Source organism: Epinephelus lanceolatus, chromosome 20 (assembly GCF_041903045.1).
Source record: "Epinephelus lanceolatus isolate andai-2023 chromosome 20, ASM4190304v1, whole genome shotgun sequence".
Classification (NCBI taxonomy): Eukaryota; Metazoa; Chordata; class Actinopteri; order Perciformes; family Serranidae; genus Epinephelus; species Epinephelus lanceolatus.
This window is the reverse complement of record NC_135753.1, coordinates 18121069-18146845: the sequence shown is the minus strand read 5'-3', so window position 1 is coordinate 18146845 and position 25777 is coordinate 18121069. Positions and strand designations below refer to the sequence as shown.

Sequence of the window (25777 nt, the reverse complement as noted above, 5' to 3'; positions counted from 1 at the left end):
TAGTCACTGAGCTCTCTGAGTCATATTAATAGAACTGGATGCAATGCCTTTATTGTCATAGCACATTGCACGACGAAATTTGCTGTGCAGCTGGTGTAACGGTACATTAACATTCTACAGATGATCACACGCTCACACCCACACACACACATATACGCACACGAGCCATACAGATAAATAATCATAAAAAAGAAAAACAAAAAAGAAGTGGCATATCAGAAGGTACTATTTGTGTATTGTGCCAAATGCTAATGCAGCTTATCAAGATATCAATGCATGTTATAAAATATATTGCATATTATTGCATTAAGCATTATAAATCCTGATGTTTTCCAGATTTTAAAGGATTTTATGAAATCAAGCTCCGTTTTGATCATATTTATGGTCTGTATTTTCCCAGTAATACCCATTCAGTGTACTAACATAAATAATTACCTCTCTAATTGTGTTTTTTATTGTTAGTGGTGGAGTCCGCTATTCCCGCAATGGATTCAGTTTGCCTTCATGGCGGTGTGAAATTCAGCATTACTATTTTAAATTTCATCTCACTGATAACCTCATTGTTTACTGGTCATGCTCCTTACACGGTATCAGAGCTAGATTTCCTACCGCTGCTGTTTCACATTTAAGGCGTTCAGCTTGCTGTAAATATTGCAGGGAACAATGGAACAAGAAGGAGCAGCCACAATGAGCTGTTGGATAGAAAGCTGCAGGTGACAGGCTACATAACTTCTCAGCAAAGTAACCAACTTTACAGTGCTCTGCTGTTGTGCAGAAAACTACTTGCACTGTCTGCAGCTTAAAATCAGATCCCATTTGCAATAATTAGACTGACTTCTTTATTAAAGCAATATGAGTTGCTCTCCTGTTGCAGATTATTTTCAATGCTTTAATTCTCTCAGATTAAAGCAGCTGCAATTAGTTTTTAACTGGTTATGAAGCAGTATCAATTTAATACTGATGTCCTCACATGACCTAATTTACATAAGCAAACAAGACCATCTGCAAGAAGACTGATTATTTCTTTATATTTATTCTTAATGGTTGTCCCCAGGTCCATTTCCCCACCAAATCAGGTGAAACAATTTACAGCATGCATAACAGAGGAGCCCATGATTACATTTCTTTCAGGCAAAGTTTTGCAATGAGCACATTAGCTAGTTAAAAGGAAGCAGGAGGAGATTTCTCTTAAAGGAATTTTATTTTCAATGTTATATTTTGAGTTTATGACTGATGCTGGGACGGAGTCAGTGAAGAGAAAAAGAAAACAACTGACTAAAGAACAAAATAAAGCTGAAAGGGAAAATGACAAAGCAAGGGCTTCTTATGGAAATACTAGTGCCTGAGTGAGCAGTATGTGACCGCTACCTTGCTAAACTGCTGTGGCTTGCATGTGTATGGTGTTCACACACAGTGTTGCTGCTGCGGCACTGCTGCAGAGCTGCCTGCTGCTATAAGTACTGTATTTCAACAGTTAAAAGCCAGTACTCCACTAAATGATGGAGCTGTGCAAGCCACTGCATTGTCTACAACATGATCCTGCAAATATTTCACTATAAATAGCGATAATGGAAACACTGTGACAGGACTTTCATTTTGAAATAGAAACAGGAAGTGTTGAATTCAGAATAAATGTTTATATTTTTCCAAGTCTGTGACAGATACATTAAAACTGTAGTGAAATATGGTATGATGTTCTAGCTGTTCAACATCTGAGCAGCAGCAGCGCCACGCTTGAGTAACACTGCTCACATGGGCAGTATGGCTGCTCCAACCTGTTAACACAGGGCTGAAAAAAATAAAAATAAATAAAATAAAATACAAGCGGTTCCGGGCAGCACGGTGATGTGGTGGTTAGCACTGTCGCCTCACAGCAAGAGGGTTCCCGGTTCGATCCCGGGTGTGGGAGTCCTTCTGTGCGGAGTTTGCATGTTCTCCCCGTGTCAGCGTGAGTTCTCTCCGGGCTCTCCAGCTTCCTCCCACAGTCCAAAGACATGCAGATTTGGGGATTAGGTTAATTGATAGGTGTGAATAGGTGTGAATGTGAGCATGAATGGTTGTCTGTCTCTATGTGTCAGCCCTGCGATAGTCTGGCGACCTGTCCAGGGTGTACCCTGCCTCTGGCCCAATGTCAGCTGGGATAGGCTCCAGCCCCCCCGCGACCCTCAAGAGGATGAAGCAGTTAGAAGATGGATGGATGGACAAGAGGTTCCGCAATGCAAATTTGCTGCTCACACGAGCACTGTGACCTGGCCGTTGAGGAGAACTACATACTTGAGAAAAGCTAGCTGCAACTAGCATTACACACCTGGATCTCAGACCAAATTCTCAGCGGTTGAGTGCACTGTGGGTAATGTATGCATAAGAATTTGGCATGAAAGAAGACTACAAGGATTAAATAAGTTAATATCTCTGGTATTGCTGTATCAGTTTTTACCCTTTAAAACTACCCATCATCAGTCTGATTTTAATGTTAAGTGCACTGCTAAATCTGTGGAGTACTGGCAGAATTTTCAAGGTCTACAGAAACTTTGCAAACTTTAAACCACAATCAAGGAAAATACAACCGTAATACAAGAACATAATACAATAATGATTTTAAGAGGGATCTGTTGGGCTCACCTGATCTGTAGATCCATGATGATCTGTCGCTTATCCACATTTTCTGTATAAACCTTGACACCGTTGACCCTTAGGGGCTAAACAACAAAAGAGGGAACCATTATGGCCACTGCTCCACTCTAGTTTATCAACACTACACCAACACCTCCACCCCTCCCAAACCCCCACATGGTGAGCACAAGGTCGACCCCTCTCCTGACCCTCACGTGGAAACTATTTAAGAAATAAGCGCATGTGTCTGGGACGTGCACGTATGTTCACGCTGAGGCTCCCACACACCCTCACCAGCTGTCCAAACGGCACCTGCTGCCAGTAGTCTGTTTTGTCACTGCTGAAACAACACATGATCAGGCTTTGAAGCATGCAGGAACACTAAGAGGGGCTCACTTTGTCTCCCATGTCGATCTTGCTGAAGCAGAAGGTGCTGAGGTGGGCATTGGACTCCTTCACCGCTGGCTCGATCGTCTCGTGGAACAGTTTTTCCACAAACTGGCAGATGTATGGCCACATCTGTTTCACTGTCTGAGGGAATAAAGGAAGAGAAGACTGAACTTTGAGTCTTGATGGGACAAACTAGGCCCTTTTCCATTTATTAAGTAATCTTAAAGGGCATGTGCACATAAAGTCTTGTACCTCCTAACTGTACGGCTCTCACACTGTGAATGATAGTTACTTTAAAATATTCAGAATGTATTTCTATCTAGGTTGTATCTTGTCAGACTCAAACGCATCAAGCAGAGTAGGGATAGACCGATATGGATTTTTTAGGGCCGATGCCGATACCGATTTTTTTCCATCACCCTTAGCTGATGACCGATTATGGACTGCCGATTTTCTTGAGCCGATATTTGGGGCCGATACTGCTTTTGCTCCCTCAATTTACATCAAAAAAATGACACAGTGATAACAAATATTACAGGTCTCAAGTTTAAAATAAGAAACATTTATTGAACAGTAAAAAATACTAAAACAAGATGGAAAGTTGAGGTAGAACAGGTAGAATATTATTATTATTATTATTATTATCATACATTCAAATAAAAAAAAAGAGTTCAGTGCTCTTAAATCTTCCAGTAATGTCTTTATAAAATAAACAAATATTTAAGCTGAAGCATAAATAAAACAACAACTACTGTACACAGTAGGATTCAACAGCTTTGTTCAACTTAACCACATACTTTCAAATGAAAAAAAGTGCCAGGGAAAAATAAATCCGCGAGTAAAAGTAAAAAACTCAAATATCGGCCCGATATATCGGCCGGCCGATGTATCGGTCTATCCTTAAAGCAGAGCCACCAGCATATTAAATTTTAATGTCAGCATCTCCATCATTTTAATGTTTACTCATGAGTGCTTAACAATTTACATCCAGCTCGTTGCCATGGGGATTCACAAGGGCTCATGCATTTCACAGCGCTGCAGAAACAGGGCTGCATGTTAAATCAATGGTGCTGCAGTTGATAGCATGGCAATATTCAGCGCCCCATGTGGATAGGGGAGAAAGCAGAAGAGCGAAAGACAACCCATTTAGTCCAGCTCAAAAGGCAAAAAGGAGGGCTTCACTCAGGCGAACATATTCATGCGACAGCCGCTCAATTCCTTACCTTGTTCAGCCACTCCACTCGCTCTACGTCTGGGAAGTGGACCTGCAGTGGAGAAAAGAGAGCTGATCATCTATAATCTATGTTGTTTTTTTCAATAAGGCTGATAATGCAACATGTTTAAAGGCAATGCTTGCATTTTAACAACAGTGTTTATAAACAGAACTTGCATTTTTATGCGCGAGTTTTCATTTTTCATTTTATTTTCAGTTTAAAGGCACAGTGTGTAGGACTTAGGGGAATACAATGCCATTTTCTTAGTCACCTGAAAATAAGAATCATGTTTTCGTTACCTTAGAATGAGCTGTTTATATTTCCATAGGAAACAGGTACCTGTCAATGGAGACCAGCATGTTGCGCCAACATGTTTTTACAGAGGCCTAGATAGGACAAACCAAACACTGGCTCCAGATAGGGGCATTTTGCGTTAGCAGCCCCTCAACAACAACCAGTGTCGGAAAAACACTAGTGTTGTTTTTAAAATAAAAGTGCTATTGTCAGTGATTTTACCAGTTTAAATCAACTGTTTGGTTTCGAAAGGAAGAGATCTCTGCAGATAAATCAGCTCCTGGTAAAAACCTCCTGAACGTCTAGAAAAAAGTGAGCCACATTAGCAGGTGCTGGGCTAGCCGCCTATCTCCAATGATCCAAACACCATAGCAGAAACACTAATTTGTAACATGAAACTGATTTATTCAGTGTTTTTACCAGTTTAAATTACCTGATCAATTTGTTTTGAAGAGGAGGAGACCTCTGCAGATATTTCGGCTCCTGGTAAAAACATCCTAAGCAGTGAACACTGAAAGAATCCTAACCAGGAGAAGTTTCAGCTGGTTGCAATTGGCAATCCTCACCACCAGATGCCACTAAATCCCCATAAATCTTACACACTGCTCCTTTAAAAAGCCCCCAATTTAAATAAAATAACTGTATTAAACAACCAGGTACTGAGGTGAAGATTCGGCATGACAAAAAACAAAAAATTTGATATATTTCTAAATGTTTGCAAAAGAGGAAAGTGTGCAGAGCCCTTATCTCTTCCATTTTAAACAGTGTCAAATAACTGTATGTAGGGCAAATACACTTCCTAGAGCAAATTTAGTCCCCTTTTGTAACCCAAATTTTCCAAAATGTATTTGAAAAGCTTTCACAATGTTACTCAGGAAAAGCCAGTTTGAAGATGTAACATTTTTTATGCCAAATATCTCACAGGCCTCAGGCCCTAAGACTTTTGGACTCTTGGGACATTACTTTGAACTTTACAATTACACTGTCACTCTGTCATCATTCTGTCACTTTCACCATTACACTGTCACTGTCATCATTCTGTCACTTTCACCATCACACTGTCACTTAAACACAAACTTTTAACACCTCTGTCTGTCTATATATTTTTATTGCTTCTCATTATGCATATATATGTGTTATGAGACTAGATATTGTTTAAATTTTGGACATCGTAAATGTTGTCTCTACCTGGTTTTAAAGGCTGCAATACAGTAAAGTGATTTAATTGTTTTAATTTACTGAACTAAATGTTCTATTAGTCATTTTATCCACATTACTGATGATATTTATCAAAAATCTAATCATGTAATTATTTTGTGAAAGCACTTAAAGTCAAACCTATCATGATAACTGCTTTTTTGGATGATATAGTGTTCCAGAAATAGTTGAAATAAACAATATTATTGTCATCTAATGTTATGCCACGGATATCATGATAATATCAAAGCATAATAATGCAAGTACACCCTTTTAAAGAGCAATGAACTTTTAATTTGACCAGAAATGACCCCAGAATGTGTCTTTTTTTCTGCTTAGGCGCTGTAAAAAAGCACTTAGGCGCTGTATTCAAGTCTCACAATGGTCACGATGTTTACAATGGAAAATCCTGCTAGCATCATGTTGGAGACATTCTTATGTAAATAAACATTTATGTAATCACAAGGGTATTATAGTGCAGCATATGGACATGGCCTTGATCATTTTTGCTGACCTCAATAAGTTGATAATTATCATGAGAGACCTTCCTGCAATATCTGTACAATATTGATATCAAGGTATTTGGCAAAAAACAAGTCAGACTTGATTTTCTCCATATCCTCCAGCCCTAATTTTAGCGGCATATTTTAACTTACACTATTTAATGTCTTAGATTTTATATATTGTTTTTACTGGTTTATCTTTTTCAATACATATTTAATGAGCACTGTTGGATAGAGCCTGAGATTCGAGATTTTCATTGCCAGCAACTGCTTCTGTAATTGTTGTGCACATTATAATAGAGAACTTCAGACTCAACAAACCTTCTATATTGCTATAGTAATACAAAAGTGTGAACACATCATCACTACATAAACACTTTAAAGAGAGGGCAGAGTGGTCGCTTGATAATAAAAGAAAAGAAAGAAAATGAAGGAAAAAGGAAGATGAAAAAGAAGTTTCAAAACAGTCTATAAGCACACACAACAGCAAAACTACACCAAACTCATGCAGTATAATCCAAGTCTCATTTATCCTGTCCTATACTCAGTACCTCCCAAACAGACAGCCCTTTACAACAGGGAACTGAACTGAAAGTGAAACTTATCTATGCTCCCTTCAAAGCCAGACTGCATTGACAAAAACAATAACTTTGACAATAACTTTCACACCATCAGTTGGTTTGTGTTATTGTGTGACTTTGTTGGTTTGTTTAAAGGGTTAATTAAATTTCACCAAAGTCACACAATAACACTAACAAAGAAACTGATAGAGGCAGTGGTAGACCAGCAACTCTCGTGTTCAGCGAGGTAAAATTACTGTTTTTGTCATAGGAGATGGCTTTGGAGAGATGATGGATAAGTTTCACTTTCCGTTCAAGTTCCCGTCGGAAAGGGTTGTTCGTCTGGGAACTACTGAGCATACAACTGGATAAGACTTGGATATTTTGCTGGATCCCTCTTCATAAATCAAATTAGTTCTGAGGTTATTGGTAGTAAATTTGCATATTTTTCAAGCCAAGGAAACAAATGAAACCATTTCCAATACATAAAGAATAGAATCTGACGCTGCACCTGCCTATAATGTATTTTGTATCAAGTAAATAATTGCTGTATCTCTCGGTATTGTACCTCCGCTTGACAACTAGATGGGTAGTATTAGCTGCTGGCTGACATACCTAGCTTATGTTAAACACATAAGTTATCTAGCAGTTGTCAACTGAGAGCTCGCTTGACAGCTAAGACATAGGCATGGACGAACAGTGTTATTCAGCCAGGTGACTCTTATTCTATTGATATGACAGAGCAGAAGACTCCGATAAGAAAAAAGGGAGGAGGTGTGTGCTTAATGGTAAATAAGGACTGGTGTGACAATATGAATTAGCAGTGCTGCCCCGTTCCTGCTTGCCCTGAGCTACAAGGAGAATTAACACTCTGGATCACTGGTACTGGAGGCATGCGGAAAAAACACTTTTTCACAAATTCAAGATAACACAGGGTGAATAACTGAGATACAAATGACCATTTGGGAGGTGAAGTCTCCCTTTTGTGATCATGCTGAATTTCAAAATGAATCCAAAACCAATATCTATTATCACTGACATCCTGCTCTAAGCCTCAACCACTCTCACATATCCAGACCTCCACATATTTCCACACTACAACTGTGCTGTGAGACCGAGCTGCAGTTTGACTAATCTTCCTTAACAATCAAAGTAAATCGAGCATTGATTTAACATGAGGTGAAGGAAATGCCTGGAATGAAGTCAATACGGTACACAAAGGTGTGAGGCAATGCACACACCGCCTTATGAAGTAACTAAATAAACAGCCCAGCCTTTCCATCACACTGAATTGAAGGCGCTTATTCCCTAATCTCAACAGTAAGATAAAGTGAGGCCTCCGGCTTGAGTGCTGGTGAGATATGACATGCAGTGCAACAGCTACAAGGGACAGCACTATTCCTCATGGAGGCAGCAAAAGTGCTTATCCAGCGGTAATGTCAAAGTGTGAATAAAGCAGTGACAAGAGTAGTAAGATGGGGAACAGAAAGTTCTGGTAATGTAATATGACAAATTTCAGCCTAAAGTTTTGTTATGAGGTGGAAATAATATAATCCTCAGCCAGAGACGTTGGCGAGGCTTAATTATTACACCTGACACAGTGACCTTATTCAGAAAATGTGGGTGAAGTAATGGATGATACAGACGATGGGACACATTTTAAGAGCTGGCTGATAAAACTGAGCTGTGCAGCACAATGTAAGAGCAACTTAATTATTCAGCTTGTTGCTGTGTTGGTGAAAAAGCTGAAAACGAATTGAGGTTTATGTCTTGAACGTGTAATTAACGGCGTGCTTGAAACTAATAGGGTTATTCGCTCTGAGTGCACACTGCCCAAAATGAGCACAATCAGTCTGGAAAGTCATCAGGACCTGGAAACAAACTCGAAATATAAGCTGTTGTTAATAAGACATTATATCGTTAAGGGGGGTTTATATGTATATCTTGAAGAAGTAGAAAAGTACCACATTCAGAGATACAACAGACAAACATTATGATTAATCTGACATGAAGTATCTCCGACTGATTCCAGACACTCAGTGCAAACTTATACCTGCATCTCATAAATCACACTGACAGACGTGCAACTGAGTTTATCTACAATAATTCAGACAATCTGACTCTAAACAATACACCCATCAACAAACTGAGATCAAGCTGAGTTTAAAAAGCAGCATACTGGCCTCGTCTTCCTTTGCTACTGCTGGTGACCCATGTGACGTTAGGAAATTGGAAATGTCGCTGCACAAAATGTATTGTGACAGATGCACTGGAGCAAAGCACAATTTAAATACAAATGACTGTATATTTACTGCTGGTAATGTTCTATGAGTGACGTGTAATTTTAGCACACATACAACATTATTAATGTTTCATGTATGATTTAAAGGAATAGTGTGTGAAAATTTAGGGGGATTCAGTGGTATCTAGCAGCGAGGACTGCAGATTTTAAGCAGCTGAAACTTCTCCAGATTTGAATTTCTTCAATGTCCATTGTTTTTACCAGGAGCCCAATTAAGATGTCTTGTCCTCTCCAAAACAAATGGACCAGGTGATTTACACCAATAAAAACACTAAATAAAGCAGTTATAAGTTACAAATCAGAGTTTCTCCTTCACCGTTCAGCAAGTTGGAGATGGGCCGCTAGTCCAGCACCTGCTAATGTGTGCTCACCATTTTTCTGTAATAACTGAAGATCCAAAAGTTCAGAAGGTTTTTACCAGGAGTCCAATTATCCTCAGAGGTGTCTTCCTCTTCAGAACAAAAAGACCAGCTAATTTAAACCAGTAAAAACACTGAATAAAGCAGTTTGTCATTCCAAATCAGTGTCTATTAAATGCTGTTTGGCATGTTAGAGAGGGGCAGCTAGCCCAGCACCTGCTTATGCATGCTCACCTTTTTTCTCTTATAACTTAAGATCCAGACGTTCAGAGGGATTTTAATGGGAGCCAAATTATATCTTCCCATCTAAAACAATTGGACCCGTTGAATTAAACTGGTAGAAACACTAAAAAAGCAGTTGCATAACAAAAAAAATCAGTGTTTTTATGACGCTTTTGTCATGGAGGGGCTGCTAACTGCACTGGATGACATGCAAACACAAATGGCCAAATCTAGAGCCAGTATTTGGTTTGTACCTATTGGGCTACTGTAGAAACATGGCGGTACAACATGGTGGACACTGTGGCCAACAAACTGCTCCCTATGTATATAAAAACAATTCATTCTAAGGCAACAAAAACACAATTATTTTTTTCAGGTGATCATAAACTAAAGAAGACATACTCTATATGTAATATTCTATTTTTGCCCTTATATTCCCATAAATCCTATATACTGAATTGTTTATGGTCAGTCTGGTGTTAGATAGTGCCACTTTTCCCTTATTTATATATTTATTTGTCATGTTCTCATATTTTCTGAATATTTTTACAGCATTAATAAAGGGAAAAAATGCCTTAAAAAACCTAGACAGCAGTGTGTGCGTTTGCTCAAGGTGTTTCATTCACTATTGAACTCATGTCTGCTGTCCTCTGATTGGATAATCCAGACAGCATCTACCTGATGAAGCAGATGAAAACATCATAAGAGAGAGACAGTGTGTGAAATGTATCCCCATATGATGCTAAACTAAGCTCCACATCATTACTTTTAGTGTAAGTAGCTGTTACCCCAGCCGGCCAGTGACTCACCCTTGATGAATACAGCTGAGGGTGTAAACTGGAACAAAGAGTAGTGCACTTTAGCACTACAAGTTTGGGAATGGGGGCACTCCACTAGAAAAGCTTTTGTGGAAGCAGTGTCATGTCTCTATTAAGACTCCCTTCTGCCTCGTGGGAAGAAACTGGCACTGGCCAGGATTTAGGAGCTATAACTGGTGAAAATCACCCCTGATAACAGGAAGGGGAGTTTAAATGCAGCAATATGTGCTCAGCTTGTCACTCTGGGGCATGCTCATCAATTGCTGTAAAGCCCTGGAAGGTATAATGTGATTTCCTGTGATGGAATACACATCCACACCAGGTATAATCAGAGTTACATTGACTTGCAGTTTCTCTTATAAACCACAGACTTATGATCCGGGATGCTGAGGCCATTCATTAATGCTTTTTTCCTCTAAGTGGGATGATGTTGCTCTACCCCATCGAGTTCCTCCACCTCCACTTAATAGCTCCAATGCCTCCTCAGCCATGTGTCAGCAGAATAAGCTTTTTAGCTTAGCTTTTAGCTGTTCTCAAAACATGAGGCTGCTTCTCAAAACATGAGGCTGCACTAAGCATCACAAGCCAGTTTAGCTGTGACTCCAGAATGAGTCTGACATGAAAAGTGTTGAACTCACAGTTTTAGAAGTTAAGCAGCTCAGACTTGTGAGACTTCACTTGATTTTGCAGTTCATTTGAGGAGTATTTTGTGCTTGAATAGCAGTCAATTAAATGCGATCAAGACCGCTTCCTTAGTGATATCCAAACTGGCTCCTAAAAAGGGTTTTCATTGAATAGATATATCTCACTTTGACTCTGTTTTTTCTAGATTAAATCAATGAATAGCCATTTACTTTGAGATGTTTCCCTTTGATGCTATAATCCAGCTCCCTCCAGACAGCAGTTCACAACATGGTGTCTTAAAGCTCTATTTCAAAGGCAGCAGTGCTGGAGAAAAGTCACAGACCATATGGCTATGTGACAAACATTATGAGCTCTGCTCCAAAGCATTAGATATTCATTTCAGGGGAAAGCACTGCCTGCGGTTAATATATTTAGAGTCTGTTGTCGCAGACTGCTGAAGGTCTTTGAGGAGGTTTCAGGAGAACTGTTAACCCTGACAAGGGAAAATAAACAGCCCTGGTGTTATCTAACAGTTTTGCATAGATGAAGTGTTGCAGTAATAGAGTGAGTTACTGCAAGAGAGATAGCAGTGTGAATCCCAAAATAACAGGGAACCCATGGGCATGTTTCCCTTACAGCGTGGTGTCTGGTTTACCATTGTGCCCTGCTGTATTTAGACTGGGACTCAGTCTAATGTCACTGCTAGGGGGACAGCTGCTTCATCACAGCTTTACAGCTCAACTCTGCTCCTCCTGCTCTTGTCAGCTGATTGTACCTTCCTGGAAACTCAAAAATATTGCTCACAAAAATACCACATGCTCTTCAGAGAAACAGCTCAAGTGGGATAAACGACTATGGACATTGTCTCATCTACTGTGTTACACATTGTGTCTTACCCATGGTGGTAGATCAGAGGTGGTGAGACTCTGCTTGATACTTCTCTCCTCTTGCTCAAAGAATGCAATAGCTCTGCTCAGTCGGCTGTGCTTCCCTCCAGTGTTTCTCCTCCACCAGAAAAAGATAACAAGTCCAATCAACAGCCAGCTGAAACTGAACTCAAAATAACCCAGTGCGTAAATGGGGAAAATGAGAATAAACGTTTTAGCAACGTGGACCCAGGTCTGGGTCAGCTCGCTGGTCGAGGACACCGGGGTGTCTTCGGGTATGCTCCCCGCTGAGGGATGGGGAAAGTTGGCGCTGGGCTGAGCGGGGCTCGGCGCTACATGTCCATTCTCCTTAGCTGAATGGGCTCCTCGTACATCCGTCATGTTGTCTCTAGACATGTCTCTGTGCTCCAGAGTCCGTCCTCAAAGTGTTAAATCGCGGATAAGGTTTGGTGACACGGTTCCCATGTGCGAGGCGGTTCCTTCGGAGAGCCTCTTCTCACGTTGGCTCACCTGCACACCAGCCCATCGCCTTCAGGGGAATCGTTGGCATTGACCACTTCAGTTTCAGCAACGACTAAAAGCTGGGGAATTCATTCAGCATGGTTTAAATGTGTCGCTAGACCAGTCCAGTCTGGTCCACAGCTCTCCTTTCTCTTCCTCTGCACAGGTTAGAAATGCTGGTCTCCAAAAACGCACAGGGATCGTGCACTGTGCGCTACTAGTGGTGCACGTAGCCTAACTAAAAACAATAAACATCGCCACCTGGTGTTGTTCAGCGGTAAACACAGCTAGTAGTAACATTTCGGTAACGTTGACGTACTTGTCAAATTACTATTCAAACAAAATACCTACGCGGAATTGACTGTATTTCCAACAAACAGCGTTAATTATCCTACTATTTAGCTAACTTGCTATCAAATGATTTAGCCGTTGGAACGGGTAACAATGACGAGCACAGAGAAATCGATCAACAGACTTGTTTTACATCAAACGTCGAGATGAACTCACACACAACTAGCACCGACAGGTGTATTTGTGTTAATGATTATAATAGTTTAAACATACCTTTAATGCGGTTTGTCAAAAACACGCCATTGAATTACATAGTCAAGGACCGCGACGCTACCATGGCAACTGCTGTTGATCCCAGCGATTGCTCTGCTCTTGATTAGTACGCCTGTTGTCAAGCTGAAGTGACGCGAACTCCTTGGTTTCAACCAACTGCGCCTGCGCACAAAAGATTTACCATCATGGCGGCGTCATTACAAATATATGAGTTGATTTTTGGCGTTTGAAAGGCTTCAGAATATAAAAACACAGATGAGAACATGCACAGCGACAAGGTAAGAGCTTTATCTTCGACTTTATTGTATGTGGACTGAAGCTGGGGAATGTTTTTTCAGTAGAAATTGTCATGTCCGCCGTGGTTGTCATCAAATGTTAGTTGTCTTAAGGAATGAACGTTGTCTTGTTGATTGGCATTGATTTGGTTTGTCATAAAAATATGTTTATATTGTCTTTAAAATGAATGTTAATACGGTCAACCAGTGAACATTAAATACTATTTTATCTAGAAAATAACCAAGGAAGACACATGGAGACCAGCTGACCTGAAACGATACATCAGGGTAAGTTTATGAGAGTTCAGGAAAGCATGATAAAAGCCCGTATTTTAAGCTGGATCTATACCAGTAAACAAAATCACATCCTAATATTATAAATTATTATATTTTCTCTTTTTTTAGGAGGAAGGACATGGTGATGATCATGTCAGGAGGCGAGATGACAGTGAGAGAAAGCATCGTGGTGGGGAATCAATAGAGAGACACCGCAGAGACCCAGAAAAGGAGTCCAGACGAGACAGAGAAAAGCCCAAGGAAAGGGAGAGTACAAGAGAAAGAAGAAATGAAGATGAAAGAGACAGATATGCAGATCGACGGAAAGAGGGTTCACGAGACAGGAGAGGCGATAAGGAAAGGGATCGAAGAGATGACAGGGAGAAGAGAAGGGACAGAGACAAATTGTTAGATGAAAAGAGGTATGATGATGATCACAAGAGGCGAGACAGAGAGGAAAAGCATGAAAGGGAGAGGGACAAGGAAAGACACAGAGACAAGGAGAAAGAAAGAGATAGAGACAGGGACAAAAGGAGGGAAGAGAGAGACCAGGACAGACACAGAGATAGGGAGAAAGAAAGGGAAAGGGATAGAGAGAGACGCCATTATGATGACAGGGACAAAAGGAGGGAAGAGAGAGACAAGGAAAGACACAGAGATAGGGAGAAAGAAAGAGACAGAGAGAGACGCAATGATGAGGACAGGGACAAAAGGAGGGAAGAGAGAGACAAGGAGAGACACAGAGATAGGGAAAAAGAAAAGGACAGAGAGAGATGCAACGATGAAGACAGGGACAAAAGGAGGGAAGAGAGAGACAAGGAAAGAAGGAGAGAAGAACAAAACAGGGAGCACAGGGCTGACAGAGAGAGACGGAGACATGAGGAAAGAGAAGAAGGAGATGGGATTGAAAAGTATGAACGAGAGAAGAGAGATCGGCATCGAGAGAAAGAGCGACACAAAGATGATTATGAAGACAGGAGGAATGACAGAGAAAGACGAGAGAGACATGGAGGCAGAAAGCATTTGGAAGTGAAAGAGGAAAGAGGTAAGGTCACAGCAACGTGAGCACATAGCCTGATATTTCCATATGGAGTCAGCATTCATGTTTTTCTGATTTCAGACCGCAAAGATGAAGAGAGAAGACATAAAGAAGAGAGGGAGAGGAGACACAAAGGGAGAGAACATCCTGTAAGCATATTAACATTTTGTCTAACAGCTCTAGAGTCTCTCATTCTAGAGTTGTGACTAGTATGAGGTAATGTAGTCTGGTCACATCATTTTACTTGTGTGGATTATTTTTTGCTCTCCAGGATGAAAAGCGGAAGCGTGACAGCGAATCCAGGGAGTATCGGGACTTGAAGGGGTCAGCTGAAGAGGTCATGCGTCAACGTGGTGACAGGGAGCAAGAGGAAAGAGAAAAACACAAAGAGAGAAGGCACAGAGAGGAGGAGGTGGAAAGAAATCATCACATTGCAGCATCTGACAAAAGTCAGAGGCGTGAGACTAAAACTGAGGTGTGTATGCCCATAAGCTGCCTGTATACTGTTACCTGTAGATCCTTTTATTTTCTGTTCAAAGTTCCCTAATGGATTGTATGGTTGTTCCCTTCATGATCCAGGATGTAGCAAAGGTATCTGAGCACCAAACAGCTAGTGTGAAAGATGTGGAAGACACAGAGGAGCCTGTAAGATGCTTGTTTACTCTGCTGTGCATTCCTGTTTTAGCTTGGTGGTGTGTTCTTCTTATTCTCATTCATTACTGCTTGAACATATCATGCCAGTCACAATGGAGTTCGATTTCACGGCTACATTCCCATTGCTTGCAGTAAACAAACTACATTTCAGCTCATGCTGCAGCTGCTTGTATGAAGTTATGAGCTGAAACTGAGAAAAATGAACTAATTGCAGATCTGTGTTTTTGTTTGGTGTGTGAGCCGTTCACTGTCTGTACTGCATGCCAGTATGCACGCTTCAGTTTCACTGCAGTGCTGCATCACCTAGAAGAGTTTCTACAGAGTTATTTAAGTATTTAAGATATTTTCTACTTCATGCATTTATGTAACATCTGCAGGTTGCCAATGATGAAGATTTGGCTGACCAGGAATATGAAGATGACTTTGAGGTAATTATACAGCACTCTAATTATTAAACAGGACACACAACATGGAGGCGAATTCTGTTGTTTTTAAGTTTTCTCATCATGTTTAAATCTTTGTTTTTAACATTTATTTACTCATTTTTGTGTTACTTTTGCATGCTTATGTTCAAAGAAAGTGGTGAGTATTCAGAGCTTGTGTGTGGTCATAACATCTTGTTTTATCATCGTTACTATTTTCCATTTAACATACTTTATGTAATAAGTAATGGTATTTCTGTGTTCAAAGGATTACGAGGAGGATTTTGAGGAAATGGATGAGAGCGCAAATGAAAGCGAGGACGAGAAGGAGCCACAGCATCCAGAGGTGGCTGAAGAGAAGGAGGAACTTACACCACAGAGGAGAAAGGAAATTGAAGCAATTCAGAGAGCCATGGATGAAGAGAATGAGAGAGTGGGAACAGCTCAGTCCAGACAAAGTACAAGCAGAGAGGAGGAAGATAGGCCTAAATGGTCCAGAGGTACAGTTCTTTCCTGTCTTATCTCCCCCAAACTTACTTCAAATAGAGCACTTGGTGTTATTGCATGTCACAGTGTACCTAGATTTGTTTCGTCTTGTCTGAACTGAAGACAGCCAGGTAATGTCTGTGTCTTTTCTGCTCTTCTAACAGGATCAGAAAAGAACCAGAGTAGAGCCTCGCAACGTGGGAAGTTTATCGACTTTGTAGCCGCAAAGCAGCGTGAAGTCAGCAAGAAGGTTGCCACAAAACAGAAGTAAGATAATCTGCACAAACACATTCATGGTTTGTAATATGATTGGGTGCTCATGGTGACTCTGTGTTTATGATTTGGGGCACTTTTGTGTTGGAATCTTGAGCAAGGATTACTCAAGTACAGAGTGTATGTGTTCTTATGCCCTCAATGTGTGTCTTTCTCTGACTCCAGGAAACGCAGTACAGAGCTCCTTCGCTTAATCGATCTGGATTTCTCAATGACGGTCTCCCTTTTGGATCTGCCACCTGTTAACGAATATGACATGTACATCAGAACATTTGGAACTGTAAACACAAAGCAGGTCAGTATTTGTTTCTGTTGTACACCTGTAACACCTGATTGTAAAAGAGAAAAGCAAAATATTCCATGTTTTCCTGTAAGAAATAGCTGTAGTCAATGTCTTAATAACTGCTTCCTTGTCAGGCTTATGTTCAGTGCAATGAGGATAACGCCAACAGAGACATCCAGACAGAGGAGATAGAGACGTGTCAGAAGTGGACGCAGCATCCTCCAGAGCACAGTGGAGCCTGTGGCGGTAAGGAAAAGCTTGTCAAAAAGATTTCTCTTCAATGAACTCAGTGTTTACAGTTCAATAATGGTGTTTTTGTTTTGACAGATCCAAACAGCTCTCAGGAAGCACGAGACAAAAGCGAATTGAACTTTGACTCACAGCGCCTGACAGAGTTTCTGCGCTCAGCCTCGCAGGTTGTCATTTAACTCACACACAGGTTTAAAGATGTAACACTGTAAAACTGACATCTGTTGTCTTTTTTGACTGAATCAAGGTCATGGTTGTCCTGCTGGAAGAGGATCGAGCTGAGAGAAAATCCCTGAGGAAGCTGAGGTCTCAAACAGACACGCTGTCTTTCAGTGATGGAAGTTTACAGCTCAACACTAAGTTGCCTTTTCTTTATGGTACACGCCACAACCTTAGTGTTTTATCAGTTGTCAGTTCGTGCCTTGTGGACAGTAGCAGTTGTTCAGAATATACTGTATAAACCAGCACATGCGTGTGTTTACACTTCTGAGTTAGCTCTTACAACAGATTGCATCATTTGTGATCATCAATTGCAGGTCGCCGCATCAGCCTGATGCACTTCTCTCAGGTCCAGAGGCACACCATGATGTCAGTCCACAGCCCTACAACTAAGCCCAGCGCTGTGCGTCTCGACTGCTGCACCATCATCTGTATCTGGAACATTTGGGAGCCATCCAGACCTCAAAAAGTCCTTGTGTATGAATCTGAGGTGATATTTTTTAAGTTGTTCTTTCAAGTTTTGCAAAGTCAGTTGTGATGAATAACAATAATTAAAATACCCATAAATATCTTAACATAGTTTTCGGACATTTTCATGACAGAACATAACATAACTGTGAGCAAGACTAGTATTTATTTGCTTAGATTTAATAAGTTCAACACAATAAACATTAATCAGCAGTCGTTAGTGCTCTGCTTGTCCTCTGAGAAATAACTTTTCTCCATATTTCACCATATAAATATCCCAAAAAGGCCAGTCATAAAGGGATAGTTTGTGAGTGGGGTTGTATGAGGTACACTGACAACTCCAAAGTCAGTGTATTACCTACAGTAGATGGTGGTCAGTATGTCCCAAGTGTGGAGAAGCAGGAAGCCATGAAAGCTAAGCAATGTGCTGCTGTGGAAGGGTTAGCAACAAAATGTATTTCAGCCACCTAAAAAAGTCGATATAATTTAAGTACACTCTGTTTAGAATATTACCATCAGACAGCCCTTTCTGATAAAGAACTGAAGCTGTTATCTATGCTGTCTTCAAAGTCAGTCAACAATCAAGTTAACTCCTGTGTTGCAAGGTAAAATTACTGTTTTTGTCAAAGGAGTCGATGAAAGGAGAAAGCATAGATAACAGCTTCCATTCCCTGCCTGTTTCTCCATACTGGTGGCGTACTGACTGCCATCTACTGTAGGTAATATACTGACTATGAAAAGGCATCTTTCACAACCCCACTTCAAAAAACACACACTCTCCCTTTCAAATGAAACACACATCAAAAGCAGTTGGCTGGCCTGAAAGCAAATCTGCCAGTAACTCACAGAGGAGCCAAAGTCACCTCACCTCTAACATCAATGAAAGCGTTGACACAAAACACTGACAGTAATCCCTTTTTAATGCGCTCTGCTGCAGGTGCTGTGTTGTTGCTTCAGCCCTGGAAAGGCCATACTGGTGTTTGCAGGCACGTCAGTTGGTTCTGTGGTGCTTTGGGATCTGAGGGAGCACGCTAGTGACCATTACCGCTTGAAGATAGGGGACGACGAGTGGACTCTGCGACAGCCTACCTTCTCCACTGGTATGAGACAGATTACAATTATTTTCAATACATGGATATGGCTGATTGAGACGTTAATACCACAGATGAATTCCTTCCTCCTACAGAGGTTGAAACTTTTTTTCATCAGGGTATCCCAAAGATGTTGCAGTTTCACTCACTTTATTTTATATTGGTGTGTCTTTTACCTGATTCCTGTTCCACTATACCTCAAATGTTGTCATCATATAAGTATGTTAGTTAACTTTAAGACATTTTTAATACCACTTAGAATGAAATTTAATACCTGTCTCACAATCATACTAGTCAAAGTATAAAAAGATTAATGATTTACAGTAAGTTTACAGTTTTTTTTTTATTCAAACATGCAAAAATTAATTAAAAATAAATAAATAAAAATTCAAAAAAGCAATAGAAATGATAAGGCCTAGAATTCTTAACAAGTGCATGATTTTTTAAATATTTATATCACATTTTTGTCAGTACTTACCAGCAGTATATAACAATATTTCCTGGATAAACAGCAAAAAAATGATGGATGAATGGATAGATTAATCATTGAAAAAAATAACTAATTAATTTATGGTCCACTTATGACTTTTACACAAAGTTAGAGGTCTGGAACAATAGCAATGGGTATTTCTGAGTCAGTTTTGAAGTTTAAAACCACATACCATGCAAAAAAAATCACACTTGTAATTGCCTTTCTAAGTGTAAATATTTATTAAGTCCATCCGTCTATGTTTCAACAGTGTATGTTAATTTTGTACAAAGGACTCTTAAAAAAAAGAGATTCAGATCTTCAGGAAATTACAAAAAAAAATACAAGAAAAAATATTTAAGCCCACTGTAAATCAAATTTTTACCTTCTAAGGTGTTTTTGAGGAAACCTAAATTATTGCCTTTCAAGCCTGTAAACATAGCATGTCATTGATGATGCTAATTTCCGTAACCGTACACCAGGCGTGTGTTAACTGAGGTTTTTTTTGTCTGCCTTCATTTTAAGAATATAAAGCCCCTTGATTTTTCACTCGTTCATCTTTGTTGTTGTGTACTTCACTCTTCACACTGCAGGTAAATGAGTGTCAGCAGGCAATAAGTGGTAAACATCCTTTACTGTATACGGTGACTCAGGACGGCCTCTGCCCTTTCTCTCACTTAAAGTTCAGAGGCTGTTTTCTTACATAACAGTGGTGTTGATTCAGTGTGTGCAGATACCCTCTCTGTTGTCACCCTGTCAACTCAGACTCAGTGATGGCCGGCTCATGCCATTTCTCATCTGTGACGTCTGTGGAAGTTGTCCCCTCAGCTGCAGCAGGGGGGCTGAGGCCAGAGGTCCCTCTCTTGGCATCTGAGGAAGGTGTGGAATGGTCTAGGAATGGTTAACACATTGATTGATGATCGTGTGTATCGTTTCATAAATATGCCACGTGTTTTGGCCATTCACAGTATTTAAGTGTTATTCTTTTTCGTAATGCAGAGTCGTTGGGATTGTCGTTCCAGCTGGCTTCTCTCGATGATACCGGGATTTTAAATTTCTGGGTAAGTTGGGCAACAAAGAAGATCCTACATGTTTTCACTCTGCACCAGCGGTTCTCAAACTGCGAGGGGTGCGTTAAATGGGGTGGGGGCACTGAGGGAGAGACATGAGGCAAAAATACTGGTGAGGTGAAAGGGCCAGGTGCATGCTGGTATTAAAAACAACAAACAGTTATTAAAGTTTTGCCTGCTGATTTGGCTCACTTATCAACAGGGTCAGCAGTTGCAGCAGCAGCAATGGAGGCAATCAAGGTACTTTAAAACCCTTACTGCCTGATTGCAGCGTCAAAAATCGCACTTCTTCTTGGAGTCATGACACTGTCAGACACCATATGCAAATTTTTACATTCAGCATGACTCAGACTTCCAGAGGATATTATTATCTCTGATTTATTGTCTTATTTGTGGCGAATAAATGACCATAAACCAGCTTAGAAATCATAGGAGAGAAATGGTCCGGATCTTCATAACTTGAGAATCATCACATTTTTAAGTTTTCTTCATTATCAAAAATATCCATTGATAGTTGTGTACACCACTGAGTGCACTGCAAAGAGAAACTGCTAATAGATAATTTTTCAGACTTTTAATTGTTCATAATGAGGTCCCTAAAATATCTGTCTCAATACTTAATCACCTCAGAGACAGTAACAGTTCTTCAGCAAGAGGAAGCTCCACAGATCTAATCCTTTTAAAATTCCAGACTTCAATTGACAAAAATACTCTTTCATACATGGCTGCAGATGAATGGAATAAACTGTCAGTATCTCTGAAGCTCATTTAAGCAGGGAGAAATATTAAGCAGGCTATGAAGAAATGGCAAGCTAGTAAATAATCCCAGATAAGGGAACTTGCACAAATTAAGACAGTGTTGTTCTTTTATGATATTTCTTTTATTTGTTTAAATTACTAAAACAAAAAAAATAATTTAAGATGTGATCGTTGACAGTTTGTAGGTGTATGTGATAACTCACATACACCTACAAACATCAGGTGGGTGAAGCAGTATGTCTATCTATCTATCTATCTATCTATCCATCTATCCATAGAGCAGGCGCAGTCAAGACATTGGCAGCCGAGCACCTATCTTTTGGTTTAACCCTTTAATAACTTAAATGGGACTGAAATGATTTAATCATGTGAATCTACAAAACTTTGAAAATGTTATCGGACCAAATGGATCAAACCCAGATAGTCAAACAAGTAATTTCTCAGGGGTTGTGATACTCAAAAAAACCTATTTACTGATTTACAGATGCCAATTTCACAATGTAAGTCAATGGGAAACGTCTTTTTGCGCCCAATGGCATCATGTGGCAGTATAATTATTCTCTGTGGCCTCCACAAAAATTGGCTTCAAAGCCTGGCTCACTTCTTAGGAGCCTTGATGAAGCCAAAAAAGTTCAACTTACCAAGTTTAAAAATTAACTGCATTTTCTGCATCATGGAGCCCATAGTGCTCAAGCATGAGCGACTTTGCCGTCCAAGCGGCTAACTACCGCTTTAGTGCTCCACTTACTTGAATGGAGGTAAAATTATTTAATCATGTGGCTCTTCTAGACTTTCGAAATGTTATCAGACCGAATGGATCACATTCTGACAGTGAAAAGAGTCATTTTGTGGGGGTTGTGATGTTCTTACAGATGATTTTTTTTCCCAATGAAAGACTATGGGAGAAGTCTTTGTGGGCCTAGTGGCATCACATGATGGACCCAGAAGTTGTGAAATTGGCTTCAAAGTCTGGCACCCTTCCTGAAGGCCTGGACTCCATGGCAAAATTATCCTTCCTGTTCACATCCCCCAAAATTATAAGAATTGTCGTTCCAAAACTTTAAGCATTATTATAGCCTAAATGAAAGAACAAATAACTAATTAAATCCAATAATAACTTTTTTGTCTGTAGCAGACTCAGAATGGCACTCTTCTCTGTCCACTCATATGTAGCTACTGTGGTGAAAACCTGTGGACACGGTGCTTGTTAGAACTCCTGCTCTACACAAACAGCAAAATTATGCCACAAGGGACAGTACTTGCATGATTTCCTCTCTGTGTCCTTTAGGTGGTAGTGGAGCTCCCAAAAGCCAATGAGGCAGGCTCTCCTACAGATCTAGGTAAGGCAGTCACGTTTTAAAGCACTCCCTCATTTTTCCACAAACATACTCATCTTTCTCACACATGTGGCACCAGCTTCAGCCTCTCTGTCCCTCTGTCTCTTGTTCTCTCGTGCAGGGCTCCGGCCTGGGGGCAAAGTAAAGTTACTCCACAGCTCCCACCTCCTTACCACTGAGAGGTGAGACTGATAAATAGCTTGTGATGATCATCCGTCACTGCCGACAACCGGGCTCAAAATACCCCACAATGTCGTTGCCCAGCGGAACACAGCTGCTCTGTCGCCGTCATACGATCTTGTTTGTTACGTGCTGCGGGGCTGCTGTTGTTGTCACCTCAACATTTGATGGGAACATATACACGGTCATATGTGTGCAGTGTGAATGTGTCGTGTTCAACTGTTGTTCAGTTTGTTTTTGGTTGGGAATGTGGTAACCTTTGACCTCTGGTTTGGCTTTTTTCTCCTCTGTTGGTCTGTCTGGTTCTCAGGGTGTCACCAAGAGATGCAGCGAAAACAGGGCCGTTCCAAACTCTTCATTTAAAATTCCTCCCATCAGACTCCAATCATTTCTTTATCGGCACCAGCATGGTGAGTATTGTCTTGTCTGGTGAGCATTACAGTTGTTTTGTGTCATTTTTTGACAGTGTTTTAATGTAATTTCTGTCCAGGGTCTGGTCAATCATGAAACAAGTCATGGTTTGAAGGCTCCTCCAAAGTTTTACAGGTTTCAGGAGCCCGGAGTTCGACCTGTTGATGTCATCTCAGTCCAGTTTTCTCCCTTCAGGCAACAGTTGTTCCTGGTGAGAGTGCCATTTTTGACATTGAAAGAACTTTTATTGTGTTGTTGTTTTTTAAACCTTTATTTTAGGATTTTTGTTATAAGACAAACACGCAGTACATCACTTAAACAACTCAGCCCCAACAATCTTCACAAATACAGAGGAAAAAACATTAGTATTACACAAAACTTCAACATTATAAAATAAAATAAAATACATATACACAGGGATAAAGGGTATACCCTGTCAGTCCATTACAATCCATTACCCTGAAGGTACTCTATACATTGATCAGCTCTGTTATTCACATTTCCGCATAAGTAGTTTCCTTGCCACAACCAAACCAAATAAAATGCCCTGAGTTTAATACTTGTTTGCCATTGATAACACACCCACTACATGGCACCTAGGACAGTGACAAGTGGATTAGTTTACCCGTTCTTCTTAAAGGCTTTAGAGAGACATTCAAAAACACTCTTCCAGTAAGTAAACAATTTCCAACATGTCCAAAGAGAATGTGTTATGTCCCATCTGCTTCTTTGCACCTGTTACAGGGGGGGATACCTCAGGGAAAATCTTACGCAGTCTGTCTGTGGAGTAATACAGCCAATGCACTGTTGTATCAGACTGTGTCTAGACTTATTTGAACATTTAAGCACACTTTCGAGACTCTCCTCCCAGTTCTCATTGTCTGCCCCTTGTATTGACATCAGTATGTCTTTGTAAGTGTGATAAAAGTTGGAGACTGCCCCCTGACTGTGTGGATTAAAGTTGTTGAGAGTTATTGGAACATTTTCTCAAAATTAGACATATATTTCCTCATAAAATCTCAGATTTACAAGTACGTGAAAAATATGGATATTATGTGCACTCTGCAGCTGCTCAGACAACATAAAGTGCACATCAAGGTGCACTCCTAAGATTCTAGTTTGTGGGAACTGAATTATTTAAGCCATGGTCAAATTTAATCTTTTCAAATATTGGTGGTTTGTTTTTTGTTGCCACCATAGAAATAGTACAGAAGAAGCAGTGGCTACACAACAGTGGCCTTTGGGGATTTAATGCTGTCTATGAAAGTATTTTTCAGGATGCTTTGATTATGATCCAATCCATAGATTTTAATTGTTTAAGTTAACATTATTGCCATTACAGCAAATGCCCAGAACGGTAAACATATACTCATAGTGCAGGACAAAATTCAACATATAGATAATAACACATTTTATGAGACAAAGTACCATAAATATTAAAGATAAGTTAAAACTATGATGTCCTATATAATTTTTCCCTGCCCGGATTCCAGGTGGGTTGTGGTGACGGCACCATCAGGCTGCACACAGTCAGCCATGAGCAGCCTGTTGCAGAGTGGAACAACAGTACAGCTGGTGAACCAGTGGTCTCACTGCAGTGGGCCCAAACCAGACCAGCAGTCTTCTGTGTGCTCGATGCAGCCTCTAACCTCCACATATGGGACCTGCTGAAAAGTGACACAGAGCCTGCGGTCACCGAGAGGATGGACTCTGACAGGTAACACCGGACAGACATGAGGGATGATTTCACTGAGGGATTTTATATTTGTCATATTGATGTGTGGTGGTCATTTTCTGCTCTCTCCTCAGGGTGACAGCCATGGCTGTGTTTGGAGACTCAGGACAACAGAACACATATTCAGGAATAGCACTGGCACACGAGTCAGGAAAAATAGAAATGCAGTATTTCACAAGACATTTGACTGTGCCCGTTACCACAGAAGAGGAGAAGCTGGAGAGTATGATGACTGAAGCTTTGTGAAACACTGCATCCTGTATGGCTGCATTTTTAAAGCCTGGAAGACCAATATATAAATCTGTTTATGTTGCAGTCACTTGGTTGAGTGTATGTAATATTTAAATTTGATGTGTGTGTTAAGTTTTTCCTTTTAAATTAATGATACATGGTTAAAAAAATACATATATTAATATGAGAAGGATGTGGCTGAATACCAAAGATCCTCTACAGGGGCCACAATATTTTAATATCTTCCATAAATACATGGTTAGAAATATATGATGTAAATCTTTGTTGATTTAAATATTTATACTATTTGATATTAAAAAATATTTGTACTGTATTAACACGTTTAATTTTATACAATAAACTGACTATATCTGTAATTGTGTTATTTAATGCTATGAGACTTTTTGTTTTTGTGTAACTCAATTTTTAAAAGCACCTCCTCAGTTTAAGTATAATATGTTTAACGAGGGTAATAGCCAAGATTTTAGAAATTTAATGTTGATATTTTAATTATTGTAAAAGATTTGTTCAATTAATGTTTCAATTATACTGTTTCTAAATTTTATTTCCTAACATGAAGGTCTTTGTTCTGTAAAAAAAAAAAAAAAAGAACTCTTCAAAATGGCTTTTGATGAGTTAAGGAAAACAGCCCTGCTTTCAGCTTAAATATGAATAATCTAATACGTTTTTTGGATAATTATTTGTAAAGGAGCACTGTATTTAATCAGAAAAACAAATACCCACATTTTGAGACACGTTTTTCACTGGATACAGATTTTTCACGTCAACGTGCTCTTCTGAT

At 40.0% G+C, this 25777-nt stretch overlaps 2 protein-coding genes across 5 annotated transcripts in view; one reads left to right on the top strand and one right to left on the bottom strand.

The window, feature by feature from the left end:
• esyt2b (extended synaptotagmin-like protein 2b) overlaps window positions 1-12659 on the bottom strand; it is a 57499-nt gene extending 44840 nt beyond the window's left edge. For 2 of the 3 annotated variants that reach the window (XM_033638734.2, XM_033638735.2), the window contains exons 1-4: window positions 11993-12659; window positions 4227-4268; window positions 3010-3144; window positions 2623-2699 (exon numbers count right to left, since the gene is read on the bottom strand). In XM_033638734.2, the coding sequence (XP_033494625.1) occupies window positions 2623-2699; window positions 3010-3144; window positions 4227-4268; window positions 11993-12379 (641 nt within the window). In that variant the 5' untranslated portion in view covers window positions 12380-12659. The remainder of the gene's footprint in view (window positions 1-2622; window positions 2700-3009; window positions 3145-4226; window positions 4269-11992) is intronic. The other variant, XM_033638736.2, reaches the window with a different exon arrangement.
• Window positions 12660-13212: 553 nt separating this feature from the next.
• Window positions 13213-25352, top strand: dync2i1 (dynein 2 intermediate chain 1). 2 transcript variants are annotated; one of them, XM_033638731.2, is made up of 23 exons: window positions 13213-13326; window positions 13558-13611; window positions 13729-14644; window positions 14720-14787; window positions 14910-15113; window positions 15218-15283; window positions 15670-15720; window positions 15983-16214; window positions 16365-16467; window positions 16639-16768; window positions 16891-17002; window positions 17084-17172; window positions 17253-17382; window positions 17542-17714; window positions 18630-18792; window positions 20018-20131; window positions 20252-20313; window positions 22370-22421; window positions 22540-22600; window positions 22909-23008; window positions 23089-23220; window positions 24503-24726; window positions 24819-25352. In XM_033638731.2, the coding sequence occupies exons 1-23, from the start codon at window positions 13312-13314 to the stop codon at window positions 24988-24990; spliced, it is 3423 nt and encodes a 1140-aa protein (XP_033494622.1). In that variant the 5' UTR covers window positions 13213-13311; the 3' UTR covers window positions 24991-25352. The 2 variants fall into 2 exon arrangements, with proteins under 2 accessions (XP_033494622.1, XP_033494623.1); XM_033638732.2 differs by lacking the exon at window positions 15218-15283.
• Window positions 25353-25777: the final 425 nt, after the last annotated feature.